The sequence below is a fragment of the Erythrolamprus reginae genome, chromosome Z, assembly GCF_031021105.1.
Source record: "Erythrolamprus reginae isolate rEryReg1 chromosome Z, rEryReg1.hap1, whole genome shotgun sequence".
NCBI lineage: Eukaryota > Metazoa > Chordata > Lepidosauria > Squamata > Dipsadidae > Erythrolamprus > Erythrolamprus reginae.
The window spans coordinates 140,015,796-140,035,347 of NC_091963.1; the positions used below are offsets into that span (position 1 = coordinate 140,015,796).

The window sequence follows — 19,552 nt, forward strand, 5'->3', positions numbered from 1 at the left end:
TGCAACACATGGTGTAAGGATAATAATAGCCACTATTTAAAATAAACAAGCAGAAGATTAACAAAGCATATCCATGAACACCAATTAGCAATAAGAACAAAAATTAGTGTTGTAACAATTGGTGAGATTTAACCATAGTTTCAGCTGAGACCAAGTTAAGCCCAAATGCATACATAGACTTAACAATATCAACATACCGTTCAAAAGAGATGATCCAAAGGCCAAATTGGAAATGTAAAGACCAAAATACTTCTTCATCAGCAATCAACATCCAGATGAGCAGAGATTAACACCAAGGATAACACTAGACCAACAAACGAGTAAACAACATGCCAATCAATTACTAATGCAGACAAAAAAGCTAACAACCTAATCAAGGAACCATGAAGACCAATGAAGACACTTCCAAGACCGATGAATTGAAGAAGCTTCTTGGGTGAAAACTGAAATCATTTCAAACAAAGAAACAAGAAAGTCCAGTTGCCTCTTCAAAAAATGCCTTTGGCTGTGCCTCAAATAAGCACATTGACTTGATAGGCATATCAAATAAATTGCCCACAATCACTACATTGATTCTTTTATTGTAGGATATCTGAAGGGAATGATACTCCTAAATGAGATCTAAATTTCATTGAAAACAATTTTATTTGTTGTTTAATTAATCATGATTGAAATTTCCATTTGAATTCAATTGATTTCTCATTTGTGGGAAAAACAGTTACTGGAAAAGAAAACCTTTTATTTCTATCATGTAGTTCATTGTTTCTTGCTATCATTGTTATTTTGTTCCTAATTCCCTATAGTACAATTCCCTCCATGTCACAAATCAGTTTATGCACCTGAGCATGCCTTGATCTGTACAATTATTACCAATCAAGCATTGTTTCAATCTTGCAATTACAAAAAGTATTAAAAGTAATCTATTTCAAAGCAATAAAAATATAATATTCTTCCCTCCACCATGGGTACAACTGGAGAACAAAGACTTTTGATTCTGATTTTTAAAGCACATACACCTCCGATTCATGGAATAATGAATATCAAATTGTCCTACTTCAAATGAGTAAACCGATGGCTGGGAGATAAAATGGTCTGCAAGATGATATTATTCTTCATATCTGTAGCAATGCTGCCCCTGTGTGTAGAATCTAATAGCTTGCTTGGTAAGTGTTCCGTAGGAAACCAGCCTCATATTAAGCACAAGCAGTATCATTCAGAAAATGTGGTCATTGCGGCCATTTCCAGTCTAATTTACATGATGTCTGAAAAAGTAACATTCACAAGAAATCCATCAAAGGAACTACTTGATGATTTCATGTATGTAATTCTTCATTTTAAACAATGCAATACAGAAATAGTTAACATTTGTAGCATGATTGAATGAGAATGAATTTTGGATTGTCTTTGCTGCTTGGTTATTTTTCTTTCTTCTTAATGATGATATTACTGTATTACTAAATTATTGGTGGGTTTCTCTTAGAAAAACTGTTTCTCAACATGTTTTTATTTAGATAGTTTACAAATCCTTCCTTGAGCAGATAATAATTTAATTTCAGCGCATTCCTTTTTGTGTGGCAATAACTAGGCAATGTACAAAAAAGGGTCAGCATTGGCATCTCATTGAAGAAGAAGGAAGAAGAAAAGAAGTAGGAAACAGTGGAGTAGAATATTAGGGTAGGAGATAGAAATATTGGATTCCTAAATTAAAGAAAGCTGTAATTATTAACAATTATTCTATTTTGCAATTCAATTTTATTTAGGGAAATATCAAGTGGATAGAAAAAAAAGTTGAGTGTTACAGCCCAGTTATATCAGTCATTTACATCTATTATTATTTAACTTTGCCTTTTGTCTGGAGACTAGTTGTCTGAAACAGATATGCAATGCAAAATGCAAAAATAGAAAACATTAATTGGGATGCACCCGATTCCAACTTTGTGAACATTGAAGAAGAAGGAAGAAGAAGAAAAGAAGTAGGAAACAGTGGAGTAGAATATTAGGGTAGGAGATAGAAATATTGGATTCCTAAATTAAAGAAAGCTGTAATTATTAACAATTATTCTATTTTGCAATTCAAAATAGAATATCAAGTGGATAGAAAAAGAGTTGAGTATTACAGCCCAGTTATATCAGGAAGACATTTACATCTATTATTATTTAACTTTGCCTTTTGTCTGGAGACTAGTTGTCTGAAACATTCAGATATGCAATGCAAAATGCAAAAATAGAAAACATTAATTGGGATGCACCCGATTCCAACTTGGTGAACATATGCTCTCATACTCATTTCAGATTATTTATGCAAAATTACCAGCACATCTTGGCTTTGGAATTTGCAATCAAAGAAATCAATGAGAATTGCAGGATCTTGCCTAATATCACCCTCGGTATCCATATGTCCAATAGCAATGTCCTGGCAAGGTGGATCTACCTGGCTTCCATGGAGCTTCTCTCTACAAAGGGAAGATTTATTCCAAACTATAAGTGTGACCTCAAGGACAATATAATATCTGTGATTGGAGGACATAATGCTTACATTGGTCAGTTAATGTCAAATATTCTGAGCATTTACAAGATTCCACAGGTAAGAGTGATTCCTGAAATTAAAAAGTCAAAACCATTTAAAAAACTATTTATATGAACAACTGTGGCTTGTGCATAGTGATATATGAAATAGAAATAAAAACTATGATACGTAATAAGATCATCTGGGAGTTTTTTCCATCTACGTGTAATGAAATGTAGACCTAGCTCAAATTCAAGGCACAGATATCGCCAAAATAGACGGTGGAAACTTTTGAATCTCATTTGGAAACCAAGGACCCAGAGTTCAGAGGAAGAATGGAGAGGCACACACTGCAAGATGCTTGAGGTCCAGTGTAATGTTTCCAAAGTCTGTGTTGATTTGGGGAGCCATGTCATATGCTGGTGTTGGTCTACTGTGTTTCATTAAGTCCAGTGTCAATGCAGTAATCTACTGGGAGATTTTAGAGTACTTCATGCTTCCATTTACATACGAGCTTTATGGGGATGGTGACTTAAATTTTCCAGCAGGACTTGGCACCTGCCATACTGCCAAAAGCACCAAAACCTGCTTCAATGGCTGTGGGATTACTGTCCTTGATTGGCCAGCAAACTCACCTGACCTGAACCCCATAGAGAATATGGGGCATTGCCAAGAGAAAGATGAGAGACATGACACAGAACAATGCAGAAGAGATGAAGGTCATTATTGAAGCATCCTGTTCTTGCATAACAACTCAGTAATACCACAGGCTGATAGCGTCCATGCCACACTGCATTGAGGCAGTAATTGCTGCAAAAGGGGCCCAAATGGAGTACTGAGTACATATACATGCTTATACTTTTCAGAAGTCCAATATTGTTCTATGTACAGTGGTACCTCTACTTACAAACTTAATTCATTCCATGACCAATAGAAAGGTTTGTAAGAAGAAGCAATTTTTCCCAAAGGAATCAATGTAAAAGCAAATAATGTATGCAATTGGTGAAATCATAGGGAGGGTGGAGGCCCTGTTTCCTCCCAGGAGATTCCCAGAGAGGCCCCATGGAGGCTTTCTCCTGCCTTTTCCAGTTACAGTTTTGGAGGCTTGTGTTTGTAAGTGGAAAATGGTTCTTGAGAAGAGGCAAAAAAATCTTGAACACCCGGTTCTTATCTATAAAAGTTTATAAGTTTGTAAGTAGAGGTGTTCGTAGGTAGAGATACCACTGTACAATTCTTTTTTTATTGATCACATGTAATATTCTAATTTTCTGAGATGGGGGATTTGGGGTATTCATGAGTTGTACCCCATAATCATTACTATTATGACAAATCATGAATTTGCTGGCCAATCAAGGACAGTAATCCCATTGTCACTGAAGCAGGTTTTGGTACTTTGGGCAGTATGGGCAGGTGCCAAGTCCTGCTTGAAAATGTAAGTCACCATCCCCATAAAACTTGTAAACAGATGGAAGTATGGAGCACTCCAAAATCTTCCAGTAGACATCTTGAACTAACTTGCCTAGCATGTTATGAACATCTCTCATTTATTAAGTTTCACCTTTTAAGTTACATTACTGAAATAAATGAACATTTGCATAATATTCTAATTTTTTGAATTTCATCTGTATCATTTAGACTCATATACTGCTTCACAGTGTTTTACAGCCCTCTCTAAGTGATTTACAGAGAGTCAGCCTCTTGTCCCCAACAATCTGGGTCCTCATTGGAAGGATGGAAAGCTGAGTCAACCTTTAGCCTACTGAGATTCGATCTGCCAAACTGCTGGCAGTTTGCACTCTAACCATTGTGCCATCGAGGCTCTTCAGAAAAACCTCAGGCACGCGTTCTCTGAAAAAGAGAAGTTACATGAGATCACAGCCCCAAGTATGAACTCTCAGTGTGAAAAGCATTTACAAGTCAATCGGACAATGGAAGTAAAATCTATTGCTTTCAGCATCCCGTCAATGACCTAATCCAAATAGACTTCACTGAAGATTGATTTGAAAAAGCATGATGTGACCTTAAACCTTCCCTATCAGTCAGACCAGATGGTCTATGTGCATACTTCCTAAAAAAAGCTCTCTTCTGCTATAGCTGGACCACTAAGCATAATTTTTGAAAAACCCTTCAGTACCAGCACACTTCCTAAGATATGGTCAAAAGCAATGGTCATACCCGTCTTCAAAAAAGGAGACCCCTCTCTTGTCGATAACTACAGACCAATATCACTAAGCTGCGTCCCATGTAAAGTTATGGAATCAATTATAAACCAATCAATTATTCTCCACCTAGAAACTAATAATCTGCTCTCTAACAAACAATTTGGATTCAGAAAAAAACTATCCTGCAATCTACAGCTCCTTCACTGCAAAAACATATGGACAACTCATCTTGATCAAGGAAAATCTATAGATGCAATTTATATTGACTTCTCCAAAGCCTTTGATTCAGTGGTCCATGACAAACTACTTCAAAAACTCAAATCCTATGGTCAAAACAGGAAGTTCCATATCTACACCCATCCCTGTTAAAAGCGGAGTTCCCCAAGGTAGCGTACTGGGACCTACACTCTTCATTCTCTACATCAACGACCTTTGTGATCTCATCACAAGCAACTGTGTTCTTTTTGCAGATGATGTAAAACTCTTCAACACCACAGATAACACAACTACTCTACCAAAAGACCTAGACTCAGTTTCTGACTGGTCCAACACATGGCATCTCCAAATCTCAACCAGCAAATGCTCTGTCCTACACATTGGCAAAAAGAATCAGAACTTCAAATACAAACTTAATAAACAAATTATCACAGATAATCCCCACTCGGTCAAGGACCTCGGAATACTAATAACTAAAGATCTAAGTGCCAAAGCCCACTGTAACAACATTGCTATGAAGGCATTAAGAGTTGTTAATCTAATCCTACGTAGCTTCTGCTCTGGAAATCTCACACTACTTACCAGAGCTTACAAAACATTCGCCAAACACATTCTAGAATACAGCTCATCTGTGTGGAACCCATATCGCATCTCAGACATTAACACCCTTGAAAATGTTCAAAGATCACAAGAAGGGCCCTTCACTACTCCACTCGAAACAGAATACCCTACGAAACTAGACTTACAATCTTGGGTCTTGAAAGCTTAGAACTACGATGCCTTAAACATGATCTAAGTATTGCCTACAATATCGTATGCTGCAATATCCTGCCTGTCAAAGACTACTTCAGCTTCAACCACAACAACACCAGCATAAGCACACCATTGTGCCTACTGTCCCTGTCCTATTGTCTACTTTTTATCATTACTTATCTAATGTTTAATATGTACAAATTGTCACCCTATAATTGTTTGACAAATAAATAAATAAAAAATAAATAAACACAAGAGCACACAACAGATTCAAGCTTAATATTAACTGCTCCAAACTTGACTGTAAAAAATATAACTTTAGTAATTGGGTTGTCAAATCATGGAACTCATTACCGGACTCTGTAGTATCATCCCCTAACCCCCAACATTTTACCCTTAGACTATCTACGGTTGACCTCTCCAGATTCCTAAGAGGTCAGTAAGGGGCGTACATAAGTGCACTAGAGTGCCTTCCGTCCCCTGTTGTATGGTCTCTCCTATATCTCGTATTTCTTCTCTACTATATCCTCTATAACCTTCATTGTGTATTATTGTGTATTGGACAAAATAAATAAATAAAAATAAAAAATTGCTTGTCATACAGAAAGTGAAAGGTTCTGGGGGCTATAATCTCATGCAACTTCAGGAACCCATTTTCTGCCAAAGTGGATGGGTGCCTGAAGTAATCAAGGTAATTCACTCCTACAAATCTTGCAGTTACAAATAGAACTGATAGGCTTCGTTATATTCTTAACTCAAGTAACTCAAGTAATTAAATAAAATATAACAATATTGCTGGGATTGGATAACAATAGAATTATAATTAAAGCATATTGTTCCACCTTTCTATTAAAATATTTCTGATAATATGATGGATTTAATTTGTATTCCAAAGTTTCATCTAGATATTGAATGTATTCCTTAAAAATAGATAAATATTTAAGGATATGAAAATATATGCTCCATTTCTTTCTTTTTTCATAGCTCCTATATGGTTCTGCTATGGAGACAGATGACAACATACAAGCTGCTTACTTCCATCAATTATTTCCAAATGAAGAGCTTCAAATTATGGGGATCATCCAATTGTTGCTTCATTTTGAATGGAAATGGATTGGACTCATTAGCCAAAACCCTGAAAGGGGAAAGAGTTTAATACAGAATAGGCTTTATATGTTTTTTAAGAAAGGCATCTGTTTTAATTTCATAGCAGAAATGCCAAGGGAAATAGTTACCAATGACATTGAGGTTCAACTTAATGGCTATTTCATGATATACTGGGTCATTATGAAAGGTTCTGCCAATGTTGTGATCATATATTGTGAGAACGAGGACGTGACTGTCATTAGAATGTTGCCACTTATTTCAGAATTTGTTGACACCCCAATGAAGAGAAAAGATAAAGTTTGGATAATGCCAGCACAGATGGAATTCACATCAATCCCTTTTCAAAGAACTAGAGCCATGGACTTCATCCATGGTGCACTATCGTTGGCAGTTTCCTCAAATGAAATGTTAGGGTTTCAGAAGTTTATTCAGATGAGGAAGCCTTCTTCTTTTTCTGAAGAAGAAGATAGTTTGACCAGGCTGTTTTGGGAACAAGCGTTTGAATGTTCTTTCCCAAAGGCTGGGTTAAATGAAGACAGAGACAATCAATGCACTGGTGAGGAGTCATTGGAGACCCTTCCCAAATCTTTGTTTGAAAGTAGTATAACTGGGCAAAGTTATAGCATTTATAATGCTGTCCATGCAGTGGCCCATGCACTGCAATCCATGCTTTCATCTAAGAGTAGAAAAAGAGGAAATGCTTGGGAACTCAAAACTCTCAATCAACAATCATGGCAGGTGAAAATGAAATGAATTTAAATATCCCTTTATATAAGTGCTAGTCATATAAGTGTTTGGCTAATATTTTAGAGTTATATATAGCTAATAGGATCAAAGTGACAGGTCATATCTTTAAAGGGGGTAGATTTTGCTCTAACAATTCAGGGTGACATTAAACATAGTGTGCAACTGTGCTGGGGAGGCCATATCAAATGTTTATTTAAGAGGAAAATCAGTTCTAGGAGGAAGTTAAAGCTGGGCAGTGGGAAAAAAATGAGTTTCCAGATGAATGGAACTGTTTAACTGACGAATTGAAACATAACTATTATGTTCTTGTATCTCACTGTGGATTGTGATTGTTTTATCAGAGTATTATCCTGGCAACCCCTTCTAAGCTATAAAGCCACTGGGTTTTTTTGTTATGAGTATATATGCAAGAATCACTTTGCCTCCTTTTTGAAATATATAAAGAGAGAAAGAAAGAAAGAAAGAAAGAAAGAAATATCATTTATCACTGAAGAAAGACAGTTCACATCCAGAGGGATAAAAGTTGTTTATTCCTCATAGATAAGGCACCAAAGTCATTTTTAACATACTACAGTTCTAAAGCAATAGAATTTGAGTAAGATTTCAGAAAGTGCTATGTTAGCACTTTTCATAAAATATTATCAGCTGATTGATAATATTGCTTCTTGCATGATGACAATGCTAAAGGAGTTATAAAAATAATGTAGAGCAGTATATAGATTCCATTTGGAAAGGATGCATAAGCATTTAGAAGGACTTTTAATAGGAAAATTGTGATTCATTCACACAAAAGAGGGAATGTGAAATAGCAACACACACACACACACACACAAACTTCAAAAAATGTTTGCTGATTAATTTGCTTCAAAGGGGTAATATCTAGCTTATGAAAGTTTCTTCATTCATACTTCTCCATTATATATATAATCCTTTCAATAAAATTCCTTTCAATTTTTTCCATGTAGTTCCATGGGTATCTGAGAGCTGTTTCATTCAACAATAGTATGGGAGAAATGGTTTCCTTTGATGAAAGAGGCAAACTAACAACTGGGTTTGATGTTATTAACTGGGTCACATTTTCCAACCGATCATTCCATCGAATCAAAATTGGAAACATAGCTCCAGTCACTCTTTCCCAAGAACTTCTAACTATTTCTGCAAAGGAGCCAATCTGGCCTATCATGTTTAATCAGGTAGTTTTTGCAAAGATATATCGCAGGGAATAATTACTATTGTTTCTGTTATTTTCACTATGTTGTTGTTGTTATTAGTTGCAAAGATATGCCTGATCCATCGTGACTGCATGAACATCATTCCTCCAGGCCTTTTTGTTCTCTACTATTCTCTACTATACTATACATTTAAGCTCATGCCTACTGCTTCAGTGACTCCATCCAGCCACCTCATTCTCTATTGTCTCCTTCTTCTTTTGCCCTCGGTCTTTCCCGGCATTAGGCTCTTCTCCAGTGAATCCTTCTTTCTCATTTGGTGGCCAAAGTATTTGAGTTTCATCTTCAGGATCTGGCCTTCTAAAGAGCAATCAGGGTTGATCTCCTGGCAGCTCCTTGAAAGCAAACCATTGAGTGAAACTTTAGTAGTCAGCAAATGAGTTGAAGTTTGGACAACCCAGCACTCTTGGAACTTTGAGGAAATTAATATTGAGATTTAGAGCTATTGCAGATAGCTCAAAATGAAATGGTAGTTCTGATTCAACAGTTTTATTAGACTTTATTTATTAGACAGATTTAGTAGTACTCATGTTGCTTCTTCTTGCTGAAAGATACTTTTTAGATGCAAAGGAAGTATTTGACAACCTTAATCCATCCCCCCCCCCCCCAAGAGTTAGACTTCATGGATTTTGGTGAGAATTTTTAAAAATGGGTTAAATCAATGCATCACAAAATGCATAGATTACGTAAATGATGATTTGATAAATCTTGTGTTATTTTAACGCACCTGTGACAATGTCTGCTGTACTCAGTTTTACTTACATTATATTTGGAAATTAGGGATGGGGGGAGGGGATAAAGTAATTAATGATTTAAAAAGAGATGCATAAATTAAGTCCATTTGCAAAGTATGTGTTATTGATGGTGAGATATGGCCCAACGTTAACATTAATTTTAGCAATCACTTTCTTAGCCATACCATTTTGAGAATCTGGAACAAATATAATGTCTAGATGTATTTATCCCCAGAAAAAATAAACTGTATAGTGAATCTTTGGAAAGGGGTGGCATACAAATCTAAATAATAATAATAATAATAATAATAATAATAATAATAATAATAATGATGATGATGACACGAACAAAGCAAAGCTAAGACATCAGCCTGGCAACCAAATGTAGATTAGTCCACTAAAGATTGTGAAAGATGCACCTTTTTAAAAGATAGGTAGAAAACTGAGTCACTTCAACTGTGTCATTTCACTAGAAGGTAAAATGGCAAAACTGCATCTCACTTATTTTGGCCATGTCACGTGGGGGAATTCACTGGAAAAATCAATCACCTGGGGAATAATTAGTGGTAAAAGTAAATTAGGCCAACAAAGAATACAATGACCGGACACCATCATCAAAGCTGACACTAGCCACAGTATAAAAAATAATAATAAAAATAGTGCAAGATCAAAAGATGTGGAGAGACTTTACCCATTTAATTACCAAGAATTAGAAATACCTGAATTATGATCATCATCACCAACATCGTCACCATCAAACTGGCTAAAATTAACAAAGAGGCTTAATTTCTTAATTTTCCTTCTTAATGTCCAATAGGCACAACCTTTCTCTATGTGCAATCCTCAATGTTTATCAGGTTACAGCAAAATAAAAATAGAAGGAAGGCCCTTTTGCTGCTATGATTGCCTTCCATGTCCAGAAGGGAAAATTTCAAACAAGACAGGTAAGAGACCTAAAACACACATTTCATTGCTATGTATTTCAGGCAAATGTTTAGATTTTCTTTTTATATATAAACAGTAATTTACCATTACTTTAAAAATTTGCCTATAATACAGGAGAGGTGTAAATTATTTAGAAGACCATGTAATCTATTTTATCATCATATCATCCTTGTACTCTAATAAAAATAAACCAGATCATAAAAATACATTTTTTCATTTTTTGTGTCTATGAATGTTAAGAGATTAGAAGACTAATTCCTGCTCAGGCAGGAATCCCTATAATACTATATCAGATAAATGGTTGTCCAATCTCTTCTTTAAGAGTTGCTTAAAGCATTTTAAACATTCACAATTTCTGACGCAAGTTGTTCCATTGATTAATTGTTCTAACTATCAGGAAATCTATTATTAGTTCTAAGCTGGTGCTAAATCTCCTAGATCACACTATCAGAACAAACTGAAAACACTTTGCTTAGAAAGTTTTATTAGTTATCTTTCCTCACATACAATCAAATAAAGTTTATAAATATGAGTGCAATAATTTCTTTTTCAGATGCAGATGACTGCTTCCCATGTTTAGAAGATCAATATCCAAACAAAGCTCAGAATTTTTGCATTCCAAAACGCTTCATATTTTTGTCTTATGAAGAAACTTTGGGCTTTAGTCTGACAACTACTGCTTTCTTCTTTTCTTTCATCTCAGCTTTGGTTCTGCATATCTTCATTAAACATCAAGAAACTCCCATTGTCAAAGCCAATAATAGGAATCTCATCTACATTCTTCTCATTGCTCTCCTGCTCTCCTTCCTTTGCACTTTGCTTTTCATTGGGCAACCTGACAAAATAAAATGTCTCATGCGACAGACTGCTTTTGGCATAATCTTTTCTATAGCCCTTTCTTGCATATTGGCCAAAACAATCACAGTGGTTCTTGCTTTCATGGCCATCAAGCCAGGCTCCAAAGTGAGGAAATGGGTAGGGAAAAGGCTGGCTAAAGTTATCGTTCTTTCTTGCTCCCTAGTGCAAGTCACCATCAGTAGCATATGGCTGGCAATTTCTCCTCCTTTTCCAGATTCAGACATGTATTCCATGGCTGAAGAAATTGTCCTAGAATGTAATGAAGGTTCAGACTTCATGTTTTATACTGCCCTTGGTTTTCTGGGCTTCTTGACTGCTATTAGTTTCACAGTGGCTTTCCTTGCTAGGAAGCTACCTGATAGTTTCAATGAAGCAAAATTTATCACCTTCAGCATGTTGGTCTTTTGCAGTGTCTGGATATCATTTGTTCCCACCTATCTCAGCACCAAGGGGAAGTACATGGTGGCTGTGGAGATCTTCTCTATTTTGGCTTCTGCAGCTGGTTTACTGTGTTGCATTTTTGCTCCCAAATGCTACATTATTCTTCTGAGGCCTAATTTGAACAGAAAGGAACAGTTGGTAAAAAAACAAAACTGAGTCCATGCATCCAGGATGCTATAAAGTCTCCAAATTGTGATAGAAAACTCAATTATCTGCTTAAGAAATTACTGCTCATCTTGTAGGATTGATTGGAAACAAGTATGCAGGAATAAAATATGGAATGTAGTCCTTATAGAAGGATTTTGGGGTTTTTGTGAGAAATGGACAAATGTTATGTGGCTGCTTAAGAATTGTTTATGTTTGTCATAGAAAAGAGAGACCCGTAGGAAAAGTCAGAAGGTAAAGTCTAATGAAAAAATGAAGGGAAAAGAGAAGAAGAAATGTGAGAAATAAAATTTGAACCTATTTTTTGCCATTTTGTACAACCATTAAAAATATTGATAACCCAAAAACAGAAGAAAAGAGGAAAAAGATATAACTCAAATAAATGATGGTACATCCTTTGGCAAAGGCAAACTTCTAAAACATAATTGAAAAAATAAAAAAGACTACATAAATGATATCACACACTCGTTCAACTTGCATATTTCCAGCAGAATGTTAAAATTACTTGTTGGCATGGGTGTCAAGATTAAGAAGTGTTTATGCATATGTTTTGGGAATGCCCGGTAGTGCAGAACCTTTGAGAAAAAAGTGCAAGAGGGTATTGATAGAATGTTAAATATACGATGGGCAAATACAAAGGAAATGGTAATATTAGTTAAAAGCAAGGAGATAGGAGAATTTAGAGAAATAAAACAAGCAGCGATAGAAAGCGCTCGGGCGGTAATAATTTTGGGTTGGAAGAATGCGACAAAATGGACAATACAAAATTGGTACATAGTGGATCATATTCAATTTGAAATTATGGACAAGCGGATGAACTCAGCTAATGAAACTGATTTGCAAGAACTGATGGGATGATGGGACAAGGTTAGAGAATATATGGTTAGTAGAATTCGAGACCAAGCTACAAGGAATAAATTGGAATCACTTTATAATATGTAAACAGATATTTTGCTCTTGAGTTAAAATGGTATACAGTATATAAGATATGCCCCCATTTTGGTGAAGGGGTGTGACTGTTATCTGGTGGTGGGCACAAATCACTGAGCAATTGTTGTATGTTGTGTGTGTGTTTTATATTTCAAAATCAATATAAATATTTTTAAAAAGAGAAAATAAAAAGAATATATGTGTAAGTATTTATTGGATTAAGGATTGAAATCTTTTAGCAATCTTGACATTTCCATAATATTATCTGCTTTTCAACTTAAATTTCATGAAACAAATAACTAACACAATTTACAATTACTTACAAGAGTAAATAATATGCAGCGATGGATTTACAGTAGCACATAAGCCAATTAGAGTCCTCCAAAGCATCCAAAGTCAATCAAAAGACTCAGCAGTCCTGGAATAGAAATACAACATACTGTATAGTGCAGTGATGGTGAACACAAATGCAAGCACACACACACACACAGAGAGAGAGAGAGAGAGAGAGAGAGAGAGAGAGAGAGAATGGCAGCCTCCTGAGTTCTTTGCATGGAATCGGGATGCTGCTGTTTCCATGAGAGGTTGAACAAACATTTCTTCCCCCCTCCCACAGCCACTGCTTCCCTCCAGGCTAACACACACAGAGAGAGAACTGCAGCCTCCTGAGTCCTTTGCATGGAATCAAGAGGCTACTGTTTCCATTAAAAGTTGAAGAAATTTTTCTGCTCCCACCCACAGCCACTGCTGCCCTCCACGCAAACACTCACACACACAAGGCAGCCTCCTGAGTCCTTTGCATGGAATTGGGAGGCTGCAGATTCCATGAAAAGCTGAGAAAGATTTGATTCCCCACCCCAGTCACTGCTGTCCTCCATGCACGCCTACAACCACCCTCCTACCCTCACACATGCAACCTTCTGATTCCTTTGCATGGGGGGGGGGGAAGCAACAGCAGCAGAAGCTCCATGCTGCCGAGGACTCTTTCGTCCTCCTTCTTCTCCTGCTCAGTGAAGAATGGAGGCAATCCAGTATCAGCCTCCAGCTACCTCTCCTGCTTGCCTTTCTGCCAGGCTCTCCCCCACTTGGCAGTGGGAGAAGAAAGTGCCTGGTGCCCCTTCGGCTCCAGGGTCAGGCAACATCGGGGCAGCATGTGCGGATGAGGCAGCGAGGGACTAAAGCTGTGGACGTGGAGGCCAACCTGAGTTTCTCCCCTCACCCCTCTTGCACCGCCACAGCCTCCCTACCAGTCCACTTACTATTAGGCCGGTGTGGAGGGAGAAGCAAACAGCCCTTTGCAAGCCTGCTAGTGGATTTTAGTTACTGCACATGCATGTCAGGAACCCGGAAGTTCCATGGCTGCTGCCTGGAGTGCCCAGCAACATGGCTCCATGTGCCACCTGTGGCACGCGTGCCATAGGTTTGCCATCACAGTGTGTATACAACATATAGTGGAAGGCAGTGGTTAAAAAGTAATACAGTCAAACAAGCTAATAGTAAATAACAGGCTAATCAAGGAACCAAGAAGATCACTCCAACAGGGTCAGCTACTATTACATACAATGAAAGCAAACCCCACTCATTTGTAGCACTGAGGATATTATCTAATAATGCAATGAAAAATCTGCAAGAAAAGGGACATTGGTACTTATCTGATAAACCCATTCTCATAGGGTGGAACTAGCCTCCAAGGATGAGATGACCTTGGCCTTTACCCAATCAGGACTGAGTCTGAAAACAGTATAAATATTGCCTTCCATCTTAGGTTCCCCCTCTTTCAATGAAGGATGAAATCAGACTCGTGCAGCATCCAACACTGAAAAATGTTATGCAAAAAAAACAGTAACAAGCACCATATGAACATGGGCAGGTAGTCAGAAACAGTACCAAGACACAATAAATTACAGTCAGCCAGATCAAAATAAGGGTGGGACTTATAGGCTAGCTCCAATCTACGAGAATGGCCATATCAAGTGAGTAGTAACACCCCTTCTCCTTAGTAGGTGGAGCCAGCCTCCAAGGATGGGACATGCCAAAGCAGCCTAAAACTTGGGAGGGTCACTTGTATCTCGCTGGTTCCCTCGTGATCCATCCCTGCCTGTTGTAAAACCCAACGGTCAAAGTCTGCCTCGCCTATGATGAAGGTATCAAGTTTGTAATGGCGGACAAATGGGGTTGGAGAGGACCAGATGGCTGTCCAGCAGACCTCCTCGATCGATGCTTGAGCAGTTCAAGCTGCAGAAGGGGCTGTGGTTTGCATTGAATGGGCTGTCACTCCACCAGGGCAAGGTAGAGTAAGGAGGTCATAAGACAAAGAAATGACCGCACAAATTCAGTGACCCACCATTGGGGAAGAAATCTTTCTCCTGAGGGAAGCAGATTAGAAAGAGATGAAGAGCGCTTCTGTCCGACAAAAGGCAGAGGTGTGGTGAATGTACATGTCCAGTGCTTACCTCATGTTGAGTGCATAGTTCTCTCTAAGCTGAGCAGTGAGCAATCGCTCACTTAAAAATCATCATCAACTCAGAGTTGTCCAAACCTGCCCAGAAGCCGAGAGGGAAAGAGTGAGAGGGAAGGAGAGAGAGAGGAAGAGAGAGAAACAGATAGAAAAAAGAGAGGAAGGAAAAGAGAAAGAAAAGGAATGGGAGTAAGGAAGAGAGAAAGAAAATCAAAATCTAGTTTGAAACTAGCTCAACTATTTAAGTGGCATTTTGATATTGATAGAGTTGCCCTATTATGAGCTCACTGTTATAGACACACAGTACAGTATTTTATTTTGAAATTCTCTGAGGCAAAACAGGGTGGGTTTTTTGTTTGTTTGTTTGTTTGTTTATTTAATATTTCTGTGCCACCCAGTCCCGAAGGGACTGCCGCTCAGACACTACACTTTTCTGCCCACCCCCAAAAAATATTAGAGGGAACACTGGTTGAGTGTGTGCCATTGTGTCTTCAAGTCAGTAGACAGGGGATGGAAAAAACAAAGGAGAATTACCTCCTGTGTAAGTTCAACTTTGAGTGAATGTAGGGTTTAACCTCAGCACAACCCAATCCAGATGGAAGTCACAGAGGTTGCTTCATACCGAAAAAGCTGCTAGTTCGCAGATCTGATGGGCTGAAGTCACTGTGACAAGAAAGACCACTTTGTAAATGAGATGGCAAAGTGAAGCAAAGTTCAAAAGCTCAAATGGACCCTTAGCCCTTCTCCAGAGTCTCAGGGTGGCTCATAACAATACAGAACATATAAGAAATCTAATATCTTCAGCACCAGTCTGGATAAAATAGCATCCATATTTTTTTTATCACAATTACTCCTGTCCTTAATTCTATGATATATTCTCTAAGAAATCAAGAAATGAAGGAGGCAATGGGACAGGTGAAGAAGAAATGCATTTTTTCCCACTGATCTTAGAAAAATGGCAAGCATGAGTAGATGCATCTGAAATTTTTTTGTCATTTCACATATTAGCTTTTTAGGAATAATTCTTCTTATCACTAAAGGAGTAATCATAGTGCTGCTCAACATACAAGTCCAAGTCTCCATGTATGGTCACTCAAATCCCCCAAGTAGAAGAGAGTGATCTTTCTCAAAGCCAATGTTTATTTGTTTGTTGGTTGGTTGGTTAGTTAGTTTGTTTAGAAAATTTACGTAGCTACTTATGTTTCATGTGAAAAACATGGAGCTAACAATGAGGACAATTTAGTAAAATTGTTAATCAAGCAAAAACAGTATTAAAATTATCTTACTATAATAATCAATGTATTGTATACCATACTCAATAGCACACATCACACATAATTATATTCTTCAAACAAATAGCTACAGGTACTACTCAACATATGACCACAGCTGAGATCAAAACGTATGTTGCTAAATGAAAAAATTGTTAAATGAGTCCTGCCCCATCTTACAACTTTTATTGCAACATTTTAAAGTGAATCACTCCAATTGTTAAATTAGTGAGACAGATGCTAAGTGGTTTCCCCATTGACTTGGCTTGTCAGTCATCTGTTCTTCTCATTAATCTCTCTACCCCTACAAACTAACCAAAATGGAAGGATTTGACATCAATGTTTTGGGTCCACCAATCCTGGGATCATCCCAATGTCATTGGTTGTAAGTGTCAGTTCTAGAGGCCATATTTTATCTTTTTGTATCCAGGCCTGCCACAATTTCTACTGTGGGAAAGTGGGAGGGGGATTATATGGAGTAGGTGATATGTAGTAATCTAAATAGCATTCTTTCCAGAAAGTAAAAGTCACTGTTCCCTGTAGCTGCAATGAAGTAACAGGGAGGCATCTTCAGTTTTGGATTGTGCCTGATTAGATTGTGTGATATGGATGCTTAGAACAGGGACTTGAACTTTCTTTTGGGGATTTGGGGAAGAAACCACAGAGTCAGGTAGTTTATTCTAGTTATTGACCATGCTGAAGTCATATTTCCTGCAATCGAGTTTTGAGCAGTTTACCTTAAGCTTGTATCTATTGTGTGTTAGTGTATTGTTGTGGATGAACCTGAAGTAATAATTGACATGTACTAGATAATTTTATGTACTACACTTATCTAGCAGTTTGATAGTATGTAAAAAATGCAAGTAGAAAGATAGGGACCACCTTTGGTGGGAAGGTAATAGTGTTCCATGCACTTTTGGCATTTAGTCATGCCAGCCATATGATAACGAAGACATATTCGGACATTGCTGGCTCTTTGGCTTTGAAACAGAGATGAGCACTGCAACTCCAAATCTCAACCAAAAATACTCTATCCTACACATTGAAAAATAGGGACCACGTTTGGTGGGAAGGTTATAGTGTTCCATGCACTCTTGGCATTTAGTCATGCCGACCACATGATAATGGAGACATTGCCTTTACCTTTATCAGTTTAATCCCATCATTAAATATCCATCAGAGATTTTAAAGAAGCCTACTATCTCCAGAAAGCATGTAGATGTTGCTGTGTTATATTTGAAGGTTTATTTATTTACTTATTTTATTTATTAATTATAGGGTGATAATTTGTACAAATAAAACATTAGATAAGTAATGATAAAAAGTAACAAAAGAAGACAATAGGACGGGGACGGCAGGCACAGCGGTGAGCTTATGCATGCCCCTTACAGATCTCTTAGAAAGGAGGAAAGGTCAATTGTAGATAGTCTAAGGTTAAAGGTTTTGGAGTTAGGAGTAGAAACCACAAAATCAGGCAGTGCATTCCAGGCATTGATTACTCTGTTGCTGAAGTCGTATTTTTTGCAGTCAAGTTTGGAGCTGTTGACATTTGATTTCATGCTCATGTGTTGTTGCGGTTGAAGGTGAAGTAGTCGTTAACAGGTAGGACATTTTGATATATGATTTTATGAACTATAATTAAGTCGGAACAGAGAGGACAGAGTTGTAAGTTGTCTAAACCAAGAATTTCAAGGTTCTTGAATGTTAATGGAAAGATTAGCACTGAGAGCCTCTATTATTCTTCTACAGATCTAAAATGGAAAATGGAACATATTCAGAAGTATCTAAATTTGTCCTCCAGGGATTATCACAAATCTGGCAGATACAGCTATTCTTTGGTGTTGCCCTGCTGCTTTTCTATATCATGCTCCTCCCTGGGAATATTCTTATAATTGTGACAATTCTGAAGACTCCCTCTTTGAAATCCCCCATGTTTTTCTTTTTGGCCAACCTGGCTTTCCTGGACATCATCTACAGCTTTGTCATCCATCCAAAGCTTCTCCTTAACATCATTTTTGGTTACAGAAGAATCTCCTACTTAGGTTGTATCAGTCAGATATTCTTCATTCATTTTCTAGGAGGAGCTGAGATGTTCCTCCTCATTGCCATGGCTGTTGACCGGTATGTAGCCATTTGCCATCCATTGCACTATGCCACAGTAGTAACCAGCATTGCTTACTGGGCTATGGTAGCAGCTTCATGGCTAGGAGGCTTCATACATTCCATCATCCAGCTCATTCTCATAATCCCACTTCCATTCTGTGGCCCCAATGAGTTGAATAATGTCTTGTGTGATGTCACCCAGATCCTCAGATTGGCTTGCATCAATACCTACACACTAGAATTTTTCATGTTTGCTAGCAGTGGCCTAATGAGCATTGCCTCTTGCATCCTCCTCCTCATGTCCTATGGGGTCCTGTTTTTGAAAGTAAGAATGGGCTCCAGTCCCAGGAAAAGCAAAGCCTTTTCTACCTGCATCACTATCATCATCATCATCATCATCATCATCATCATCATCATGTTCGGTCCAGCCATCTATATCTATTGCCACCCTTTTCAAGAATACTCTTTTGACAAAGTGGTGACTTTTCTTCACACGGTGGTCTTCCCTTTGATGAATCCTATTATCTATACCTTGAGGAACAAGGAAACCCAAGCTGCCATGTGGAAACTGCTCAACAATATTAGTTATACCTGTTAAATGAATACATTCAATGCATGTCATTAGTACATAAATACATTTCAAAGCAAAGTATGGCTGAGTGTTGCATTTTTTACTTATTAATTACTGGTTGCTTATTAATTATTGGTTACCGTCTATTAAATATTGTTGTCTTGTGAGACTAAGGAAGCAAGTATTCTGTCATAGAGTTCAACTGGTTTAGGACAGGGGTAGGCAAACTTGGCTCTTCTATACATGTGGACTTCAACTCCCAGAATTCTTCAGCTAGCATGATTGGTTCAGGAATTCTGGCAGTTGAAGTCCACAAGTCATAGAAGAGACAACTTTGCCGACCCCTGATATAGGAC

General features: G+C 37.6%; 2 protein-coding genes across 2 annotated transcripts; both read left to right on the plus strand.

Annotated features, from left to right (window-relative positions):
• The first annotated feature begins 1,258 nt into the window (after positions 1–1,258).
• LOC139154178 (vomeronasal type-2 receptor 26-like) lies at positions 1,259–11,854 on the plus strand. The gene is made up of 6 exons (XM_070728610.1): positions 1,259–1,317; positions 2,293–2,584; positions 6,622–7,482; positions 8,457–8,684; positions 10,272–10,398; positions 10,953–11,854. Exons 1-6 carry the CDS (start codon positions 1,259–1,261, stop codon positions 11,852–11,854), a joined length of 2,469 nt encoding a protein of 822 aa, XP_070584711.1.
• Positions 11,855–18,278: 6,424 nt separating this feature from the next.
• LOC139154179 (olfactory receptor 4N5-like) lies at positions 18,279–19,223 on the plus strand. The gene has a single exon (XM_070728611.1). It carries the CDS (start codon positions 18,279–18,281, stop codon positions 19,221–19,223), a length of 945 nt encoding a protein of 314 aa, XP_070584712.1.
• Positions 19,224–19,552: the final 329 nt, after the last annotated feature.

Bases quoted from the DNA above. Each gene is read 5' to 3' on its own strand.
- LOC139154178 (XM_070728610.1), top strand. From the start codon at position 1,259: ATGTCTGAAAAAGTAACATTCACAAGAAATCCATCAAAGGAACTACTT. The intron at 8,685-10,271 runs GTAGTTTTTGCA...AATGTCCAATAG, and splicing joins GGCCTATCATGTTTAATCAG to GCACAACCTTTCTCTATGTG. The intron at 10,399-10,952 runs GTAAGAGACCTA...TTTCTTTTTCAG, and splicing joins GAAAATTTCAAACAAGACAG to ATGCAGATGACTGCTTCCCA.
- LOC139154179 (XM_070728611.1), top strand. From the start codon at position 18,279: ATGGAAAATGGAACATATTCAGAAGTATCTAAATTTGTCCTCCAGGGA.